The sequence below is a fragment of the Tyto alba genome, unplaced genomic scaffold (genome assembly GCF_018691265.1).
Source record: "Tyto alba isolate M040663 unplaced genomic scaffold, T.alba_DEE_v4.0 Super-Scaffold_2, whole genome shotgun sequence".
NCBI lineage: Eukaryota > Metazoa > Chordata > Aves > Strigiformes > Tytonidae > Tyto > Tyto alba.
This window is the reverse complement of record NW_024881282.1, coordinates 84,258,023-84,280,216: the sequence shown is the minus strand read 5'-3', so window position 1 is coordinate 84,280,216 and position 22,194 is coordinate 84,258,023. Positions and strand designations below refer to the sequence as shown.

Sequence of the window (22,194 nt, the reverse complement as noted above, 5' to 3'; positions counted from 1 at the left end):
GACAGAGTTTTCTATAAATCACGCTGCATTTCACACTGCTGCTGACAGCCAGCCAAACCTGAGCCGGCCAAGTTTCCACAGGTCAAGTATGTTATAGGGAGCTTAAAAATACATCCACAAGTGTTTAACTAATTTTTTTTGTTGTTGTTGCACGAGTCTATTGAAGTTAAGAGGCTTTGTACATTGTGGTATAGTCAAAGGGATGTGGTTGGTATTCCCGTTTTTCTCCCATCTTCTCCTTTCTCATTTCTTCTGGAAAAGTGCCAGCAAGTCCCCAAGACCTGGCTTCATTTTCACTTGTAAATAAAACCTCCAAAGCAAATAATGACCCACTAAGATAAGCTTTTGTCCAAAATGTACAGTTAAGAAGTTATCTCATTCGTTTAAATTTCTCCTGCTGCAAGTATTTACTGTGACCCAAAAAAAAATGGTTTCTGGCAAATTTTCAATATGTATTTTTCTGTTGATTTGGAAAGCAAGTTCTGAATGGCAGTGCTCTGATGTTTTCCTAATGCTGCATTTGCACAGAGCACCCTGGAAACTCGCAACTAGAAGATGAAGGTCTATCTTTGATGTCAGAAGTGTCCCTGTAAATGACTGCCATATGACTTGGGAAGTGTGTGTGTTAGGGTGTGGTTTTGTCAGGATTCTTCATGGTATGTTTATTGGGAAAATTTAAACCAGTTTTTCTGAGGTTTTCTTGTTGCTTTGAATGATGCCTTTAAAGGCAGAGTTGGTCCTTTCCTAATTATGTGTAGTTGTTTATTTTCTTGTGAGCCTCAAAAGAACAGCATAACCAGCAGAGCAAAATAACTTATTTGCAATAATAAGGAAAAAAAAAAACAAACAAAAAAAACCCCCCCCAAAAAAAAAACAAAACAAAAAAAAAACAAAACAAAAAAAAAAAAAAAACAAACAAAAAAACCTAAATAAAATCTTGTACTATAATAAGCATTTACTTTAAAGACTCAATATGTTGTTGACTACTTGTGTGCCAGTGCTACTTAGCCTTTTATGTAACTGCTCTCTCTTCAGATGTAAAAGTATAACTGTTGTTAACCCAAAATACAAAGGAAAATGAATCCTTCTTTGAATAACTTAGAACACACACTGCAGTGGAATTTAGAGGTTTCAACAAGTGTGAAATGGAGACAACGTGGCCTGTTTTGTCATGTGTACAGGGCAGTCTTTTCTATCTAGCACACATAGTGGTTTTTTCATTAAAAATTGCTTAGTATTCTGGCTTCACAGACAGTTTCTCTTCTGTAATCTGCATATTGCAGTTGCCTGTGTTGATAGTGGTACACCTGGTGGGACCTCGTTCTGCCAACATTTGACGCTAACAGTAGCGTGTAAGATTCGCCCAGGTGAAGTTGAAGCCGGGCTCCAGCTTAACCCTACTCTGTCTTCCATGAAGCTGGTAAGAGTACTTGTGCTGTAACATGGAATCAACTACCAGTAATATAAGGTTTGGGGGTTTTTTCGCCTCCCCCAAAAGCACTCAAGCAAGTCATAAGTACGTTGAAAGTCACTGGGGAAAATCACTTTCTAACTTGACATTTTAGTAGCAATCTAATGAGGTACTTAGAATTTTCTAGTATGTTATATTGAGGAGTAGTTAGAAAAGATTCAGAGAAGGGAAACTTTCATATTTTTTTAAGCTTCCCTAGAATAAAACTTTTAAAAATAAGTCTATAGATTTTGTTGTTGTCCAGCAATCTGACCAGACCTGAGATCTGCTCTACAGAAAGACTGGGCATTTTTCTAACTCCCTTTTCTGCCCCCAGATACCTGGCTCAACAAAGATGACTCCTCTCTGAAGAACTGGGAAGTATTTCCCAGGCAACACTCACATTTTCCTTTACTAAACAGGCAGTATTTAGAATAGGTAGCAGGAAAAGAGGTGTTCTGTGGAGAGGAGGGGAAAAGGCAAAAAAACTGCTCCCAACCCCATGACCCTGCTATATTTTCCATCTAAATGGCAAAGTCAGCTTGTCTCCTGCCCTGCATGCAGATGTTCAGTTAAGCTACAGTTTCATAAGATTATTCATCCCAGTAACATTTGAAAGCTTTCCCACAATTCCCAAAGTTTTGCCTGCCCACATACTTTACCCTCAAGCCTTGGGAGGGATAAAGATTTTCTTTGTTTGCTTGCCTGTTTAAGATTTCAACCTCCTCTGTCACTAAACCGTGTCTGATCCTGATTTTCAGTTTCATTATTTTATGTGTAACATCTCTCACACTCAGGTAATACCAGAACCCTGTTTTCCAGAACACTGTACAGGAGGACTAACTCTACCTGAAAGAGTTACAAAGGCAAGCAAGGGACTAAAATTCCCAAGGCCGAATAGTGGGGTTAGAAGAGATGGGAACAACCTCAGAGGCAATACCACCTAATGAATAGGCACTGAATATATTAGCACAATTTGTCCACCTGCCCTGTAGTCCTTCGGGGTGGGATTGCCCCACTCCTGCCCTTCCCCTTTTGGTTTCTCATAGATTGCCAAAATTAAACCTCAAGTGCTGGAATAGCCAAACTCCTTTGCCTTCCCTTGGCTGCTGATGTCAGTCCACCCCGCCAAAGGAAACGCTTGATTCATTGAAATATAAAGCATGATGGTCTGCATTTTCCTCTGTGCTGCAGAAATCAGCTTTGTCACCTCTTTGACCTCCAGTTCACCAAAACCTTTCCGTGTGTGGAAAGTAAAAAGTTAGCTCCCGTCTTTCACAGGTGACTGGCAGCTTCTCCACGTTTCCTCCAGTCTTGCGTAGTGCAGAAGCAGGTCAAGACCACACCATGCTGTAGTCTGAAGTGCTCACGGTTGTCACTCCAGCAGTATCATGTTAAACCCATCATGTACCAAGATGTGGTGGAGCGGCCACCCTAATCTGAGCACGTACAATACCCGAGAGCTCTCGTAGCGTGTGCTGTATTTGTGTATACGCTATTAGTGTTTCCACTGAGGTCTGCATCTTTCTAACAGCTCGCTGCAGCTGTATTTGCGCATTATAAAATAGCATGCTTTAAAGTGCCTTGTGAAGCAGATCCTTCGCGTTGTAAGGAAACAAGAGTCACACCATGCAAAAGTGTGTCTGCGCGTGTCAGCAAAGTGCTTTTTCAGCGTGATAGCTGAGTGCAAAAATTTCAAGAGGAATCAGGCAATTAAATTTCGAGCCCACATCTCTTCTGTTTGTTAGGAATTCATCACTTCACATAGGTGCAACATTTTGTTGTGCGTCTTGTATCTTCTATGTACACTTTTCATTTTAATTTTTTTAATACTGTCTTTCCCTGTTGGGATTTTTTTTTCTTTCCTTTTTTGGACAGGTTATACATATGCTAATAGAAATATGCCTATTATATGAAGCATAGTTCTGCTTGTCACTGAAGCTTCATTAACACCGTTATCACTGCCTGACATTTATCTTATAATTTTCCAGAGTTGACTGTTACATCTCCATGGAAACCCAAATTGCAATTGAAACAAGTGAGATAATAAAGGCATCCATAGAGGACTGACAGTATGCAAGCCCACAGTGTTTACAGGCTACATTTGTTTATAGTTCCTTAGATAAATCCATTTCAGTGGAGATTTTTATTACCTGTCTCCTATCTTTCTATGACTGCTGCTTATTGCAGGGTTTAGAACAACACTTCTTTTATTTTGCTTTTTAATTAGAGCAATAAATTTTATTGGACTCAGCAAGGGAGGCATTGAAGATGTAAATTCTAGAGTAATTTTTCTGAGATGAAATATGAAGTTTTTTATATGTGATTTTGGCACTATATAGAATGATGCATTCTAAGGTTGGTTTAGGGTTTTTTTTGAAGCAGCCAAAACTTACGATCATAGACTGTTTTGATTTGCTGACTCTTTCAGTATGCAAGAAGGATCTTTTTTTTTTTTTTTCTATACCTAAGGACTTGAGCTTTCTAAGTTTGTGACTCTAAATCAATTTAGATGGTGCCTCAAAGCACAGAGTCATGAAACTGGAGTGGGTCCAGAGTGAATTAATCTGAAATTAATTTGATTTTGAAAGGCTCCATCTGGCTGTGTTTGGAAAAGGCATTTAGACAGATATATAAACAAATGATCATCTGTATTCTATATGCCAGATGTGGTGTCAAAAAAATGAAGAAATGGTTTAAAAAAAAAATCAGCTGAGGGGGATTTTGCTATAACGATGCTCAACTTGTTAAACTACAATTGCATCACACTTTGGACAATAATATTTTCTTATATTCAGATTTGTAAAAGGCAGGAGCATGGGTGAACTTGCTATGATAATTTGTTTTAAGTAAGAAAATTTGATGTCACAGCTTGCTTTGTCTATTTGAGATCTCACATAAATAAGCACAGCTAACTGAAATTGGCTGTGCCCCTAATACAAGCAGTGCTGTGATCTTCCATTCCCTTTTTATGGCAGCTACTTAGGTAAAGCAGCCATGTCAGGCACAAGCTGTTGGCTTTCCTCTCTTTGGACATAAGCTTTTGGGCCCTATGAAAATAACTCCCTGTGCTCTGTGGAAGTCATCCGGGAGCAGGTCCGAGTGCATGTGTACACACATGGGTACCAGTCTTGAAATAAGTTGGACTGTAAATTATTATTGCAAATAATCAGTTGACTTTAGCACACAGAAACGGCTGTGTTTCAAAACAAATGTTTGGAGGACACTTTTCCCATGCCCTTCATCCCCGCAACCCCAGCTCCAGGACACAGTTTGCCATAAACTACATAAGTCCTTGCAAACCTCGTAAGAACTTGGAGATAACTGCCAGCCTAGACATAAAACTTGCCGAAATAGTCACGTCATTAATTATCAAGTAAAAAAAAATTTTTTTTGAAGCCTTCATTATTGCCTTTGAAGTTTTTTTGAGGGCCAAAGGGAGAAGAGAATTGAGTAACAACTTTGTAAATTTGGAGCAGTACGTGTTTGGAACATGGATAGAGAGACTGAGGTTGTTGACAAGAAAACAGATGGTCCTACGTGTCCTGAATTTTAAAAGCATGGTACTATTCTAATTCAGTTGTTGACATGTCACAAATATATAAGCATTTCAGTGTAATCAAATACTTTTTTTTTAAGTAATACCGATAAACGTTTCCTGCCACACAGAAAGAAGTATGCTTCATTGCGAATATGTGTAATCAGTAAAGCAAGGCATTAATAATCCACGCCATTAATACTGAGCAGTCAGCTACTTCAGACTCAACTTCATGTGAAAAATATATCAATCGGTGCTCCAAAACTATAATTGTGCAGGTGCATGAGTGCTCTCTCATGTTACTGTCCAGCTTTAGTAATGTAGAGAGTACCCCTTTGTAATTTGAGTCCCTTTTGGGCATAGCACAGATATATATGCAAAAGGACAGGTTCTACCCCAAAGAGATTACAAAGGACAAAGTTGACGAGGAGCACAAGAGTGGAACAGTAAGTTGCAGTTGTTGGTTGCAAACATCGCAGTTGTGGTGATCTGCCAGGGTTCTCTTCTTGCCATAATGGAGACTAGTTTAGAGACAGAAAAAATAAAAAATTAGAAGCCTTTGTTGATGTTAAGATCTCCAGGTCAAAACCAGGTGTGCCGATATCCTTGGGGATTGGCTGGCAGAAAACAGATATTTAAGATTCATGATTTAGGTATTTATCTGGCATGTCTTAACTCTTGTGGTACTTTTCTCCTACTGCATAGTTAGAAATGCACCTACCTTACACCTGATGAAGACAGAGAGTTTAATGTACAGAACAAATTCTTCCCAGAAAGCAAAAATGACTTGCTGGTTGGTTGCCTAAGCTGAACTTTATGTTGCAGAACATCAGTGCTTGGCGGACCTCATCTAGCCTTGAACTAATTAGTTCACAAAGCCTACAGGAGAGCCTGGAAGGACAAGGCTGAGGGTTAACATAGCTTCTTAGTTTAGAACTCCAAATGCTTATTTCTGTCATTCTGGTCATGTATCCCTAGAAATCTGTGATCCTCATCCATACTTGAGCAAAAGGGGAAACAAACTCAAGACAGTAAGGGTTGTGGAGAGTTTGGCTTTCTTCAGCTGTTAAAGGGCAGGTGTCTGTCACTGGCAGTTGAGCTTCTACTGGTTTTAGTTCAGTTAGATTTATAGGCCAGGGTAGGCAAATCCTTAAACATAAATAAAATAGACCATTTTAAGTTTTATCAGCGGAAACAAAAAGATGCTGCTATCCAGGTCAGATCTGTACAGATGGTGTGTTTAATTGCTTGCTTCTACTATTGGATGAATTGACAATGATATTTAATTAGTTTCCAAAATAGATGACTTTAAAAAAAAAAAAAACAAACCTCCTCCTCTCCCTCTTTGCCTGCACTTCTGCACTAATTCATTCTTTTGATTACATATATTTTAACTTGTATGAGTTACTCCACTCATGTCTGTATACAGCATATATATACATCATTAAGCACTACTGTGTGTTCTAGAAAATAATTCACTTGATAGAAATAGGTCCATACACCAATACACCAGCGGTAAGAGTTGAGACAGTCGGGGGCACACTGGGCATCTTTTTTTAAAAAAGATGTATTCGAATGTAAGGGTTTTTTGAAGGTGTGATGTAGCAGATGCACAAAGCTTTTGAAGTAACTGTTGCTTGACTCTACAGCTCTAGGAAACATTACCAAAAGCAGGACATTAAAATAATATCATTTGGTAGTTTAAAACATGAATGCAAGGGGTATCCAGGGTTTAGGTTGAAACCTCAGCCTTAAATCAAAGTGGTTTGTAATGGAGGTGGTGCAGCAACACAGAGGCTGAGCACCCGATGAGCCACCAGCCTCTGGAGGTGTGTGTTTAGCACTGAGCACCGAGGAGGTTGCAGCCATGTAGGGATAGACCCTCTCATGGTTTTTTTGGTGAGCAAAACTCTGAGGGCTAATTTTAGGAAGTCAAGAAGCACTAGCACAAAGGAAGGTATGTGCTCCCATGTGCACCACGAGCTGAAAAGGTAATTGCATTTTAAAGTATTTCTTATTATGATTTCCTTTTGTATCTTTGATTTCTTCCTGTGATGCTAATGAGGAATCTGTATCTATACCTCTGAAAAACTATGTTTTATCTCAGGTGCACTCAGCTCTCTTCTGATGTTTCTCTAGTATATATTTTGTTCAGTACTTTTCCCAATTCATATTGCCCTTGGTATCATATAGTATGACCTACCTGCTTGAAAGGCAACTTCCCTCTGTTGCTTCTTCTCCCAGCCTAAGTTTATTCCCAAACAAAATATTTTTCAAGGTAGGAAAAGTTTTTTTCCCTAGATTTTCAAATATTTTTTCCCTTTGTGACAGGATGCTACTCCCTTACCTTACCTAAAATTTGCATTTAAGGCATTAAAGTGATTAAATGTACTAAATTTTTAATTAGTCTGAAAACGATTATCCCCTGTAGTAACAATGGTTTGCCACAGTTTTTATGATCTAATATACAGAGAGAGTTAGCAAAGCTGAACTACAGCTAAGCACTGATTTCACCAGAAAAATAATTTTAAAATTGTTTTTAATTATTATTGTCTTAAGAAACATTATGCTTTTACAGATAATTTCTGCCAATGTGGAGGCAACACAAGAAACAAATATTTGCATTTACCGTTCAGTGCTTACATAAACACTTGAGTATTATTAGCTACTGAGGAGAATAAAATCTGAGGATTGGATGTCAGGTATTAAAAGCCATCAGAATTGTTCGTGTAGTTAATGTGCGTGTGTGAGTGCAAGTGCTGTTGCTCTCTGCTGGATGGATGAAGAATTATTCACCTTTTTGTTAAATGCTTTATGGGTCTGTAAAATGGAGTAAAGGAAAATGTTTTGTGAGCTCAGAGTTTCAGTATCTCTCCTGCAATTGCAGTTGGCCTTCAGGTGTAGTGGAACGGCAGCTTTGCAAGTCTTACAGCTACTCAGTTGTCAGCCCTGCCGATGGGTGTAAGGAAGCCTGGAGAAAATTATTTTGTAGACATTAATATATGCCTAGGACCAAACACCCTGCTGTATGCTGCTTTACTCATTGCACATAATGTCAGGTTCATTTAGCAACTGCTGTTATGGATATGTGTTACTTAATAATAATTATCAGTATTATTAGAGTTTAATAGTTCTGCCAAAAACTGTACAAGACACTACAGCAGGAGCAGTTAATGATTTTTGAAACATCATCTTGCCTTTGAGCTGCTTTCAGCAACTGCACTGTGAAAATGCTGATGGGCCAGGAAGCTTCTGGAGATGACTTTTTTTTTCCCCCAAAACACAGAGACCTGGTCATTTACAGCTTAAAAATATGGAATGGCTTCTTTTTTTGTTTGTCAGAGGTTCTGGCCCTTATTTTGCTGGCCAAAATCCAATTTAGGTAATTACATTCTGTGTCTATAAATCTCAACCCCCTGCAGTTTTCAATTGGGTATGGTATTGTTCTACCCTTCCTGGCTGAAATTGTTGTGCGATAATGCTCCATGTCATTAAACAGCTGCCGTCTGTCACCTTACGATGAAGTCATTCCTCTCTAAATAATGAGTTTATAAAGCCCTTTTGGGTCCTTACAGATAAAATTTGCTTGTAAACCAGCAATTATGATCTTTTGAGTACAGTAAGGTGATGCTTGTTTGTCTCTCTTGACAGCAGTTGGAGTCCTTCAAATGGGTGTTGTCCCTTTTGTCAGCATCTGTGATATCTTGGCAGTGACTCTGCAGCTAGGATGTAAATATTTATTACTGCAAAACCCTGAAGCCTGTAAATGCCTCTGCTCTGGGGTGGATTTAGTAGTCTTTACTCTTGGAACCCGTTCGTTATGTTCTTGTTGTTATGTTGTTAGAGGGAGTTCAGTGTTCTCCTACAGATGTCTTATACCATTGAACGTGAAAAAGGCAAATCCCCAGTAAAACCACTAAAAAAGGGTGAGAGTTGAAAAATGAATTAACCAAAATGGAACAGTGAGAATGGTTCTGGGCAGGGTTAAAAACAGATTTGAAAAACGGGTCTCATGTAAACCCATTTAGTCCCCGTTAACAGCTGTTTTTCAGGACCTGGCCTGACACCTAGTTCATTAATGGAAATGAACATGGATTAATGCCAAAGCTCTTAACAGTGATGAATTTAAGAGTCCCTTTTGATCCGGACTTTGTTTCTGAAGTCTGCCTCTCTCTCCTTAGTGGTCAGTTCACATTTAGCAGTCTTGTAATTACAGATATGAATGAGAGAGAAAAAGAAGGCATCTACTAGGTTTTTCCAGTGTTCTGGCTTAAGCAGCAGTGATATTAAAACAATCTCTAGCTCTTCAAAGAGTGGCCCTGTCAACTTGCTGAAATGATGGAACGGTAGTTAGGTTATTAGAAGGAAAATTGGCACAAATTGAGAGAGAGGATGCTCTGGCAGCAACCACGAGCAGCCAGCAACTCAGTGGCTTAATCTCTGCCCTCAGGCTGCTCTCTACGATACAGATGACACCTTGTCAGTGAAGATGATGTGCTGGGTCACCCCTGAGTCCAATGGGCTAAATTGGCCATGGAGGGAAGGATTGCTGTGGTGTAGAGACAGCAAGCCACATAATAATTTTTTTTTTTTTTTTTAACATATGTCATCATTTGGCTACTGACAGTAATTGTCAAGGGATCCCATTCTCATTAGTGTCCCCTAGACACAACTATCTCTGTACACTCATGCTTTCAAGAAATAGTCCTAAGCTTTCACAACGATTGTTTTGCCTCCTCTTGGAAAGTTTCACGCATGGTTTCTGTTTTGCCTTGTTATTTCTTGGGTACAGCAGGAGGGGAAGATGCAGGAAGGAAGGAGCCTCTTCCTCTGAGAGTCATTGTGTTGGCAAAGAGAAGTAACAAAAACCCCCTGCAGCTGTTGGCAACTAAGAGGTCTTAGTGCAGAGCAGTAACATCCATTGGGTGAATATGAAGGTTGAGAGGGGATAAGGGTATTCATCTTTAGTAGAGATTATTTGCAAGGGATCAAGAATATTTGGTTGGATTTTGTATTGACCCAACAATCTCTGTGACAATTGAACCATCAGGGAGGAATGCTGTATAGTTGTATTCTCCAGTGGAACCTTACATTACACTGCAGGGACCAGATCCATAGAATCTATAAAATTGGGGTTTTTTTTTCATTGTTACCTTTCTGTTGCTTTATTTGTTTGTTCGGTTTATCTGCATTGGTTGTAGTCCTATGGCCACTGCCAAAGCTGGGTGAGGATGTTACTACAAGTGCCATTGCTTCAACAGTGATGATGTGCTCCTCCAAACTCCAACAGTGAGAGTCTGATCCCTCTTCTGAGGTGCTCAAGAGCCTTAGTTTGCACTGAAGTCAAAGGAAATGCCATTTAGAGAGAAGCCCAGCTGTGCTTGTAGAAATGACTGCCCTCTCTGCAGGCTGAACTTGCCTATCAACCCTCCAAAATGTTGGCAGCTCATTGAAACCCCTAACTTGTGGTAGAAAAAAGATTTTTTCCCTAAATCTGAAGGAGTTAGTGGATTGGCAGAGCTGTCAGTGGATGGTGGAATTTAGACAGGAAAAGTTTTAATGACTTACCCAAGTTAATTCAGGCAATGGGTGACAAAACCTGTCCCCCAGAGCTTTGCATCACAGCATATGGTAGCCTATGCCTGGAGTCAGAGCCTTTAACCATCTTTATCCAATAAACCACTGAAGGGATATGATCAACGTAATTCAACTTCAGTTCCACCAAAGTAAAGAAAGAGCTTAACTGTTTCTGGAATTAGAAGAGATCTTGGTCTGTGCCTAAAACTTTAGCTCAAATTAGGAACTTGAAGCTAATGGGGTCATTAACCTGAGAAAACAGGTAGAAGTGTTCAGTCTTGTGGTTTCCTAAAAATTGGCTTGTTATCAGTAGAAATTGCAGTGCTCTTGGTGGTAAATGTGGTTTGGAAAAAAAAAACAAAAACAAAAAAACAAAACAAAACAAAACACAAAGGAATAAACTGGTTATTCTGTATTCATTATGACCTTTGCTGTAGTTTGGGGCTAAAATAGCGATTGTGTGTGGATTTCTTAAAGAAGGGATCCAACAGAGAATAGATGAAGGACTGTCGTGGTTTGAGCCTGGTCGGCCTGTGGCTTCCACCTAGTTGATCAAGGTGCTGTGCCCGAAGAAGGCTGGGGTCTTGTGGGAAAAGGTAGCCCTGCTGCTGTAATTCAGCAATGGGAGGATTGCAGCATGAGGGGGTGTCCCACGCCGGAGCAGCTCGGGAAGGGCTGCAGCCGTGGGAGTGAATCCAGTCGGAGAAAATTAGTGACCCATGACGGAGCAGTGTGGGGAACGCTGCGGCCCATGGGAGGGACTCATGTCGGAGAAAGTTTGTGGAGGACTGTCTCTGGTGAGAGGGGGACCGCAATGGAGCAGGGGGAAGAAGTTCCAGAAGCTCCCTCCACCAAAGATAAAGGAAGTGGCAGCACTGACTGCACCCCCCCATTCCCTGCCCCTGCGCTGCTGGGGGAGGAGGTAGAGATATTGGGAGCAGAGCTGAGCCCGGGAAGAAGGGAGAGGTTGGGGGGAAGGTGTTCTCAAGATGTGTCAATGTTTTTCACTGTCCTACTCTGTTAAGTGTTGTTAGTGTGTGTAATAAATGTATGTTCTTTTTTTCTTCCCCTAACGAGTCTGCCTCTTGCTCGTGACCATAAAGGGGGATTTTTTTTCCCATCCCAGTCCTGTCTCTAACCCTAAGCCTAACTCTCTGTCCCTTCTTATTAGCAGAAGAGAAGGTAGAGAGAGTGGCTGTGTGGTGGTTGGCTGCCGACCAGGCTTAAACCACGACAAGGACATAATCTAAAAATGAAGTAAATTCATTTTTTTTCATGTAAATAGCATAGAGAACAAATGAAGCAAAAAGGAAAGCCAATTTCTGAAAGAAAATGGTTGACTGAGACCAGGGCAAATCTGGGGACTGCACAGCTAAAATTCTACTTTTTCTTCTTTTTGCAGGTCCAAAATAATGTATAATCATTTTCCTTAGTTATTTTAAGCTATGGGTCAGGGACTTTTCAACATCCCTAGTAGGAAGGTTGTTTAACATATTGGGTTTTACATAAAGGAATAGGAATTGGAAAGAAATAACAGTGATTTTCTAGAGGTATAAGTGTCATGTAGGAGCCTACTGCCCCATGAAAGTCTTTAAAGTTTTTCTCATGGAGTATCATTCAAGTGAGTCTGTTTTTTTCTGTTTCTTGGAGGTTTGGGGAGTGTGGTTCTTTGGTTGGTTGGTTTGGTTTGGCTTAAGTGTTACATATGTATGTAAAATGCAATTTCTAAGGCCTGGAGAAATCATGATTTTTCCAGATGTGCTTGCGGCCTGTAGAACATCTTCAAAACAAAGAGTGTCTGTAAGACAAGAGAGGATATTTGTGCATGAAACGTGATATTAAAGGTTGGACCAAATCTTTCAGTCTTTTACTCAGGCAAGACTCCCACTAGAATCAGTAGGAATTCTGTCTAGTAAATGAGTGTGATAAATCCTGTTGTCTGTTGATCTGTGTTAAAGACACAGCACAAGTGATGATCAAACTTCTTGTCGTTGGTTTAAAATGTGCCTTTAATATAATTTTATCCTTCCTACCGTAAGCAGGGAAAGTACTAAAGTTAATATGAGCATATTACTGTGTCCAGGTGAATTAGCTTTCGAGGAGATGAAACACATGAAACTAAATAATTTGGCTTTGCACAGGTTATAGCTGTGAGGCAGGGGAATTACACAAGGTTGGGTATTTTTGCCATTCTTAGATTTATTTTTCTTCACATGTAAAATATGATTTTCGTCTGGTTGTGCAGATTTTGAGCTGTTCAAGTCCTCCTGTGGGCATTCTCTCCTGAACAATCATCAAACAGAGAAATTGTAATTAAAGCCAAGTTTTTTGAAAGTGGCAGGTGCCTTTGAAATGTCTGAATTCTGCAACGACCAACTTTCGACGTTGTTGAACACAGGCCATTTCTCCCCTTTTCCTAATGGAAAGATGGGGGCAATGCTCTAAAAGTCACATCTCATTAGCGTTCTTTCTTGAAACTGAAGCATCCAAAAATTATGATTACTTATGGAACATCTAGCCAAGTAATTAGTTGAAATTACTGTCTTTAATTATCAATAATGACGAGGGGCTTTTTTGTATATTTACTTTTGTTCAGTACTTAAAATTATTTGTTTTCCTTATAAGAGTACAACTCCTCCTAAACCATAATATGTCATTTGTCTCACAGAGCAGGTTATTTTTTGTTAGGAAGTTCTTTTCCCCTGCAAAAGTGTGTGGTTGTTTTGAACTTAGATGTACATCTGGAGATCAGATAGGGTAACGATTTACAGGGTGTGAAAAATTCAAAAAATTTAACGTCCTTTTGCAAGGAGAAAAACTTTTTGAAGCGACATTTTAATTTTTGCAACAAAGTAAGCAATTTTGCCACTGCCTTGCCATTTTGAATTGTGCTTTCTTTATGTCAGGGTGCACTAAACAACGTGCTTTTAACTGGAGCTCTCCAGACTGCTTTTCCTTTTTAAAGAGCGTAGGCAACTAATCGGCAGCATCCAGCCACATAGCTGGAGTGTTTTCCATTCTAGGCAATATCATACTAATTTGATGCACACATGGATGCTTCACACAATCTGCAAATTCATCGCTGGCATCTTGCATTAGTCATCTGACAGATTGCCAAGTGTTTCATATTCCTTTCATGTGACTTTATTACAAAACACACACACACACGCACTGCCTTATTTCTGCCAGTAGCCAGTTTAGTGAGAATTCACTGCAGTTCTGTTTACAACAGCCATGGAGAGAAATCTGCACTTATTTGCAACTACACTGTGCTTTAAAATGCAAAAGTCCCGGTTTGCACTGTGCCACTCTCTTCTTATATAATGACATTAAGCAGCAGCCTGCAGAACTCAATGAAAAATGTAATCGCATTGTTTTTTGCTCATAATACTTATGCTATTAATTAAATACTGATTTTTTTTTTTCCTGCTTTGTGCCAATTGACATCATCTTCTGCATCTAGTGCACATGAAAACTGCGTAGTCTCCTAACTTGCCTTCTCTTTTTAATCTCCTTTTCTACTTTCTAGTAACGGCACAGCTAACAAGATGAATGGAGCTTTGGATCATTCAGACCAACCAGACCCAGATGCCATTAAGATGTTTGTTGGACAGATTCCCCGTTCATGGTCGGAAAAAGAGTTAAAAGAACTTTTTGAGCCTTATGGAGCTGTCTACCAGATTAATGTTCTCCGAGACAGAAGTCAGAACCCTCCCCAAAGTAAAGGTACAGTAGTTGTGCTCTCTGTGCTTTCAGTTCAGTTGTTTTTTTTTTTTTTCCAATGATCTTGCTTGCCTTCAGGTTTTCCAAAGAGGTTTTCATCTGGGCTGACTGTTTGGAAGCATACTGTATTGAGCTATGCAGCATTCCTAAGAGAAGAGGGCTTCTGAATACCTATCGATTACCGTCTTCCTCCTTTTCTTAAATTGCAGTTTAAATGTCTGTTATCTGGAAGTGTGCATTCCAACTGTGCAAAAAATAGCAAAAGATTGCTGTCCTTGTTTAAATTATTATTGCCAAGAAACATGGAATGCTGAGCGGTCACTTTCCCAGGATTAGCTCATGAAAAATATAATTTTCTACTTCCTTTTGTTTCCGCTCTTTGCGCTCCAGGTGGGAATCATTTTAAGAATACAAAAGGGGAGAAATGATAGTAGTGGGCTTTTGCTAAGTCATTGCTCCAGAGGCAATAAAAATTACAAAATAGAGTTTCCTTGCCCTTTTTCCAAAATCTTCTTTCTTTTCTGCAGTCATGTTAAAAGATTGGGTTTTGATGCTGGTATTTTTCTAAAAGAAAGAGTTGGTTTTCCTTCCTGCATTTTTTCTATACACATGTAAAATATTTGTCCTTAACTAGATTGCTTTTTTTCACTGTATCTCTATGCATATTTAGGCGCTTGAGAATTCTCTGTATTATAGCTTTCTAAGTATAACATATGCTTACATGTAGACTGACTGAAAATGAGTATCTTGTCTCACAGAATGCATTTTTCTCCTTAAATAGTCGTATACTTTCATTTATACTTCAGGTTAGGTATATGAAAGTGTTGCTAGCATTACAAATAGTACAGCTCAGAGACATAACTAGATATGCATGTGTGCCTGGCTGTAAGGTTACCAGATAGTTATTCATTCTTACTGCACTCCTGCCACTGCTTCTAAAAACCCTTAAAGTGCGCACAGTACGGAGAATATCATAAAATGATTTTGCGGACTAGCAGCTAACTTACAGTGCAAAACAGCACTCACTTGAGCTTTCCAGCCCAGTGAGAGGTGACTGCTGTTGCGCGAGGCACATAGCCCAAGTTTGGGTGCTCCTGTGCATCTGTGCAAAGCACTGCCAAGGATCAGCATTTCCTCGATGCCCTGGTATGGGACAGAGGATCCTCTCACTGGCCTCTTCTTTGCTGACACAATTTAAATAGTCTTGTCCTTTGAGTGATACTAGTTCATTTTGTGTTGTTTGCATAGATCACTTCTGGTTAAAATATTTGGTGCATTGGTGTCACATCAATGTCAGGGAGGGGGTTCATCTCACCATACCTTCTGGTAATCAAGTCCCTGTACTACATTGCACTTTCCCTTCAGAAGCAGAAGGTGGTTTTGGTTGGAGTATTCCAGTGCAGTTCTACTTCCAGCTCCCTCCATTCCCCGGGATGGATGTATTGTAGTGTATAGTCCCCTGCTGTCATAGCACAGAGCCTTCATCAAGTGTCTTTTTCTTGTAATACTGGATAGAAGACAGCATTAAGAGGTCAAGCAACTGGATTTTCTGCAGTCCAGGCTGCTATGGATGAGCAAACTCCTACTTAGTTTAAACCACTAAAATGCTGAACTTTGAGACTCGCCCATTTAGAAAGAGCTGATTCGCAGACCACAGAAATGCCTTCCCACTAAGCAGTAAATGAAGTGAGAATGATATTGTGGTTAGACAGAAGAAGGCCATTGATTCCCGTTTCTGTAGTGTTTTCCATTATACTGTACCTGTCTGTCAGGCAGCTGGAAGGCATAAAGCTTAAGTACAGGTCATGCAAATCATTGTAGACTAATTATGAAGGCTTGTAGTCCCCCATATTCAATATTCTTTTTAAAAGGTGGTTGGTTTGGGTTGTTTTTTTTTTTTTTCTTGGTCTCTTTTCAGCAATGCAGACATGATGCTTTTATGTCACTTCAGGCATTATATTTTTTAGTGAGTAAATGAAGTTAATCCTCAAGAAAGACAGAATAGCCTTCAGACTTACACTTCCCTGACACAACAGCAAGCTCCACTGGTGGTCAGCTTTTCCCTTGGAAGCTTTGGAGGAGTGTCTCAGCCTCTCCTGGCTGAGTCTGCCAGCAAGGTTGCTACATATAGAAACCTCTTGAGTTTCTTGTGGATATCTCTTGACCAGGAATTATCTTTATTTACTTAATCCCGTAGCACAAAGGATTCTGTGTGAGATATTGTTAGGAATATTAGAAACAAACAAAAAAATTGCCCTGAAAAATGTCTAGTAATCTTGTTATCATGATGCATGAGAAATAATTCACCTGTGCTATCTAATTGGCATTTAAAAACGAAGCTGATTTTTGACTTTTTTGTTCAGAGGTGTGGTCAAATTCCATGCTTTCCTTCTGTGTAAACACCCACACAAAACAATAATTTTTATTTTATTTCAGCTGGGTGGATTGGGGTGATGCCAGGCATTTTCCTGCCTGTTGCCTCTGCATCACCTCTAGTTTTGCAGAACAGTGCATCAAGGGGATCTTGAGGTCAGGTGATGCTGGAAAAGTCCATTTTTCATTTCATTGCATGGTCATGGCTGTGTGTTGTGAAGAACATTTGCAGCTGATATCACCCAGAAATTTTCTCTGAATATCCTGTAAGCCGTGAATTACAACAACAAAAATGCAAGTTAGTGTTACTACACCATGCAGGGGGGTGACGGTTTGGTTTTGTTCTCTGAAGAAAGGGATTTTGATTTTTGAAAGATTTCTCTCTTACAAGACAAGGACTGTGTTTTTCTACTAGCTTGGCCAAAGGGGCTTCTCCAATTTGAACAGAATATTTCTCTGATGAACTGTTTATGAAGCTGCAGTCTGAGTCTCTCCCAATTCTGTCAAAAATAACCATAGGCTGCTTCTCTCTCTCCTGCTGTTATTAAGACTGTCTTTCATACCCTCCAACGACAGACGGCCTAGTTCATGTCTTTCCTCCTTTTTTGTATTGCTTGCCAGCTCAGTAAAGCTGGAGCTGGAGGAAAAGGAGGAAAACCAGGTTTTACTCACTTTGGAAAACTAGAGGAAGGACATCTTACTTCCACAGAGATATTGCTGCTAGTGCAAATGTTGAAGCTTGGCTTTATTATTTGGGAGCTACAGGAATGGCTGCATTTCAATGGGTGGTGGTTGGAATATCCTCTGTCAGTAGAAAACTCCTCATGTTTTCCAGAGTTTGCAGTTCTCTGGTTCTTTTAGGATGTGTCAAAGAGCTCAGCAAAGTAATTTGACTTTGTGTTTATCCCCTGTTGTTTTGTAAGGCTTCTTCCTCTTTTTGCACCAAAAGAAATCTGGGGGATTTGGGGATTAGGTAAACCAAATAAATAAAAAAAAAAATTAAAAAAAAAAAAAAAAAAGGCAAAAATGGCAGGAAATCCTGTAACACTAAAATAAATGACACTTTCAGCTTCTGGGGGCTAAGGGGATTCAAAATCTAGGCAGATCAGCACTCTGTTCTCAATCCAGCTTGCTTCATTTATATAATTTATTCTGGGTAGATAGATGACTTTTTTTCAGAGTAGTTGTTAAATAGAGCTTCTGTAATACCTCAGATACAGTGAGCTCTATGCAAAGGCGGTATACGCTGCCACAGAGATCTCTCTTCTTCTCCACTGTCCTCCTAAGCCAAAAAGATTTCCTTGGCTGCTTTTGTTTCAGAGTCCAAGTGTTGAAGCAAGCAGATGGCACAGAGCTACTTTTACCTTTTGAAATGCAGCAGAAGAGCATTGGTCCAGATCCACAACATCATTTCAGTACCTCACCCCTGTTTCAATACCTGTTAATTCTTGTAGGGATCAAGGTCCCCTAAATCAGCTTTATGAGCCTGAGCCTGCTTCTGCTACCATAGGAATCGCGTTGCAGAAAGCAGGGGAGAGGCCCCTGTGTAACAACTAACTCCGTGTTTCCTTATAGCCTTTTACAGACCCTTTATCAGATTAGAGGGAGGCTGCTGAGTGAACAAGGATCTGCTGTAGTTAAAGGCCAGTGTTTATTATTATCCTATTTAACATGGTAATTTAAGTCTACTGGGAAGCAAGCAGAGGAATCTGATAATGAGGCATTCATCTGCTGCATACAGGAGAGACTGGATGGGCAAGGCATATAGGAGGCAGAAGTTATGTGGCTTGTTTGGGTACCATCCTGGCTGCAGTTTAGCCCTTCAGAAATACTCCTGTGCAGGCAAGAGGATCAGTCCCTCCACTCCAGCAGGTCCCTGCTCACAGTGCCCCATATTCTGTGCAGTGGGAGGAGAAAATGAAACGTGGGCAGTCCTGCACAGGAGCAGAGCTGTGGCATTCCGCTTGTGACACAAAACCCATCCTGACTGTCCTAATCAGCAGCAAAGACCAACTGTTCCTTGCCTGTCCTTGCAACACCGTCCAGCTGATTGCACACTCTGCTCCTTGAAGCAATTTCAATGCACTGAGTTTTGCAAAACTAGTTTAGATGCTCCTTAAAAGCTCGCTTCAGCCAGCGCTCCAGGAGTCAGGGTTTCTCTGGACGTTTTGACTTATTTTGTGTTTTGAATGCTCTCATAGGCCCACATGAACATTATTTAGCTTTTGAGATCGGATGAGTTGCGTCATGAGCACATATGCTGTGGAAACTGCAGGACATGGGACCACAGCCATTATGCATGTATGTTTTAAACTAAATTTTAGTGATCGTGGCTGAGAGATATTCTGTTACAATCACAGAGTTGAAATCTTATGTGCACGAATGAAAAAGCATCTTCACGTTTTTTTTAGCAGGTCCTTTATGCACTATATGAAGTTTCACACAGTAAAGACTGGCAAAAGCCAGATGTTGCCTTTAGATACAAGTACAGCAGGGAGGGAGAGTGAATAATAAAGTTGAGTTTTTAACTTTCAGTTTCTGACTAAGATGTTTAAATTTACACCTTAAAGAACCTTAATTCTACCATTTTATATGGATTCTAAGTAGCAGTATAAAATATATTGTAAATGTGAGCTGATTTTTATACAAGGTAACTTTTATTTGACAAATCTGATGGAGTTTTTAAAGAGGTTTCTCTGAAAGTGGACAGGTGTGAAATTGTGTATATAATCAAGCTGGATTTCCCAGGGGCATTTCAGTGTCACACAGGATACTAATACATACAGTTATTGGTGAAGCAGAGAGGGGCCCATTTTCAAATGGAGAAAGAAGTTGGTTAGATGATCGAGGGCAGATTAGAATGGGGAAAGGTTACGGGCCAGGGGAAGAGACGTGATGATGATTGGAGAGCAACAGGGACTGTTATTGGAGATCAATACTTTTTCACTCTCTATGTAAATGGCTTTGACAGAATGAACCACCAACTTGTTATCCAACTTTTTGGATCATACAGAAGGGACTGGATGGGGGTGAAGCCACCTGATAATCTGGAGAAAACAATCCAATACAAAGTGATTCGGGTGGGTAAAATGAACCATGAGCAAGAAGAGTAAATTTGAGTTTTGAGTGAACACATATGTTGAATGAGTACATTTTTCAAAGATTTGACAGCAGGAGAGGATTTGAAGAGTGAACATATAAAAGGACTGACATGATGTTTTGTATCCGTGTGGTCAAAAAGGCACAGAAAATGCGAAGCTGTATAAATGGAAGCACTGAATGTAGCTTTCAAGGAAATACTGTACAACTTAAAGAAGGATTTTTTTGATCATGTTTAAACCAATATTTAGTACCATTCTATAGAAAAGGGCAGAGGTCCAGAGAAGAGCAGCATGATTTTGTATGAAGTCAGGAAGGGTTAAGCCATGGTAAAAGGTCTAAGAAGGTTAACTTGTAAAGGGCTTCAAGCACTGACTTACAAGAAAGCTAAAAGGGGAAAAGCTGAGGAAGAATACAGGACTGTACCTTGGTTTGGAAATAAAAAGTTACAAGGGGATACAATTGAAGTTTCTGCAGTATGTTGAAGTGTATACTGAAGGCAGAAATAGATAAGCTCTTTCAATTAACATTAAACCCAGGGACTGCACAGCATAGACTTAAGATTGAGAAACAGCAGGCCAACTGAAAAAAAAATCCAACTTCTTAAGTCAAACTTTCTTCCTCCACTTGAAGAACAGAGAATGGTCTTCTAGAAGTATCAGTAAGAAAAGTTCCAATAGAAACTTTTCTCTTGCTTGCTTCCATTTAGTATTTTGAAATAATGTGTCTGGAGCAGTATGTGACATGACTGCTCCCCATGTGCCAGGACAGTTTCACCCCATAAGCATGACAAGGTGCCAAGGCTGCGGTGGACACAGCTGACAGCAGCTCGTCTATGTCCAGCATGAAGAAGGTCTGAGATATCTGATGACCCCTGATATTTTTTGCATTTCTTTGAAGAAAGGGAGCAGGTAAGAATAACGTCCCGTTGCATACTTGACTGCAAACCAGTTGCCCACATTAATTAGTCTCACTGTATATTCCCATCATTGATTATGGCAAGAAAGTCAGTCCCTTTACTACAGAAGAGTATCACAGAAAACCCAACCCAGTCAGATGGTGCAGAAGTAGCGGAAAATATTTATGATGATACTGTAACAGGAGTGGGGGTTTGCGATTGCAAAACAGGAAGAGTAGAGGATGTTGCAGGGATAGGGTAGAGAATGTTTTTCAATTGTAATATTTAAAGAGGAAGATGGCACATAAAACTTTCCTTCGCCTTGTTTCCGAAGTTTCTATATACAGCATGTGAATGACTGGAGCTGTAGCAAATTGAGCTCTTTTTTTTAGGCATCTTTTTACTCCATGTTTTTACAGTATTTATCACAGTGGGGGCTTAGTCCAGAAGTGAGGACTCTATGTTTTGCTGTAAGAAATTAATAAAAATAACACATCTCTAGGGGATTAAAGTAGATCGCTTTGGGGCTCATTGGTTGCAGTTTTGTAGCAGCTTAACTATGATTTACAACTGTATTTGAATTTTCAAAATTAAGCTAAGACTGTATAAGCACATTACTAATTACATCTATGATGAAAAAGTGCATAAACTTTAACTACATGAATTGGTTTAGTTAAATTGATAGAAAACCCATATGCAGACCGGCTATTGGAAGAGTAGACCTTCATATTCCAGTTGTGGTTTTTTAATTGATCTCTAATGTTCATGTCTGATAAACACTTGGGGAAAAAGCAAGTTAGGTAAAGGGACATTTGAGCTTCAACTCAGGCATGAAATAAATTCAAGCTCTTTCCAGGTATGTTCAACAACTCTAGGAATATAGGTGAAAATAAGGGTTCCGTTTTCCTGACAGTTCAGTAAAAACAAGAAAAGAAAAAAAGAAGGTATATGTCTGTTATTTTAAAACAATAGAAGGCTAATGAGTGAGAATTAGGGGACTTAAAACAATAATGTTTTTTTGTCAATACAATGATGGAAAATAACATTTTGCACCATAGTTAAAAAAGACAGAAAATTATTTGCTATAATGTTGACTTCTTCAACATACCATCCAGCATTTACCTATAAAATATTTTAAAACAACTTTATAAAAAATACAAAATGTTCTTAAAATATAAGTGGGTATTCTATTTTTCATAATGCCATCATTACATCAGAAAAAGCGCATAGACAGGCTGTTAAACAGCCTGAACTTTCAATAAAATTGAAAAAAAACAGCTAATCAAATTGCATTGTTGAATCTGACTAATATGCTAAACCTCGGTTTCTCAAATATATAATCTCAAAGGCAAAAATTTTAATGCATGGAAAAATCTAAGTCAAGTCAAGCACACACTTGCACACAGGAATTAATCAATGGATATAATAGTCAGACATAAAATCACATGCATGTTTAAGTATTCTGAAGATTGGTGCCTATGTTTAAAATATATAACTCTGTAATAATGCCAGATACTGTCAGTTTGAGATTTATGG

General features: G+C 39.4%; 1 protein-coding gene across 10 annotated transcripts in view; it reads left to right on the top strand.

The window, feature by feature from the left end:
- The window catches only part of CELF2 (CUGBP Elav-like family member 2), a 559,898-nt gene that overhangs the window by 413,069 nt on the left and 124,635 nt on the right, over positions 1–22,194 (top strand). For 9 of the 10 annotated variants that reach the window (XM_032985807.2, XM_032985805.2, XM_032985804.2 and 6 more), the window contains one exon: positions 14,095–14,291. In XM_032985807.2, coding sequence (XP_032841698.1) covers positions 14,114–14,291 — 178 coding nt within the window. In that variant the 5' untranslated portion in view covers positions 14,095–14,113. Of the gene's footprint in view, positions 1–13,762; positions 13,928–14,094; positions 14,292–22,194 lie in introns of those variants that run through there. The other variant, XM_042792262.1, reaches the window with a different exon arrangement.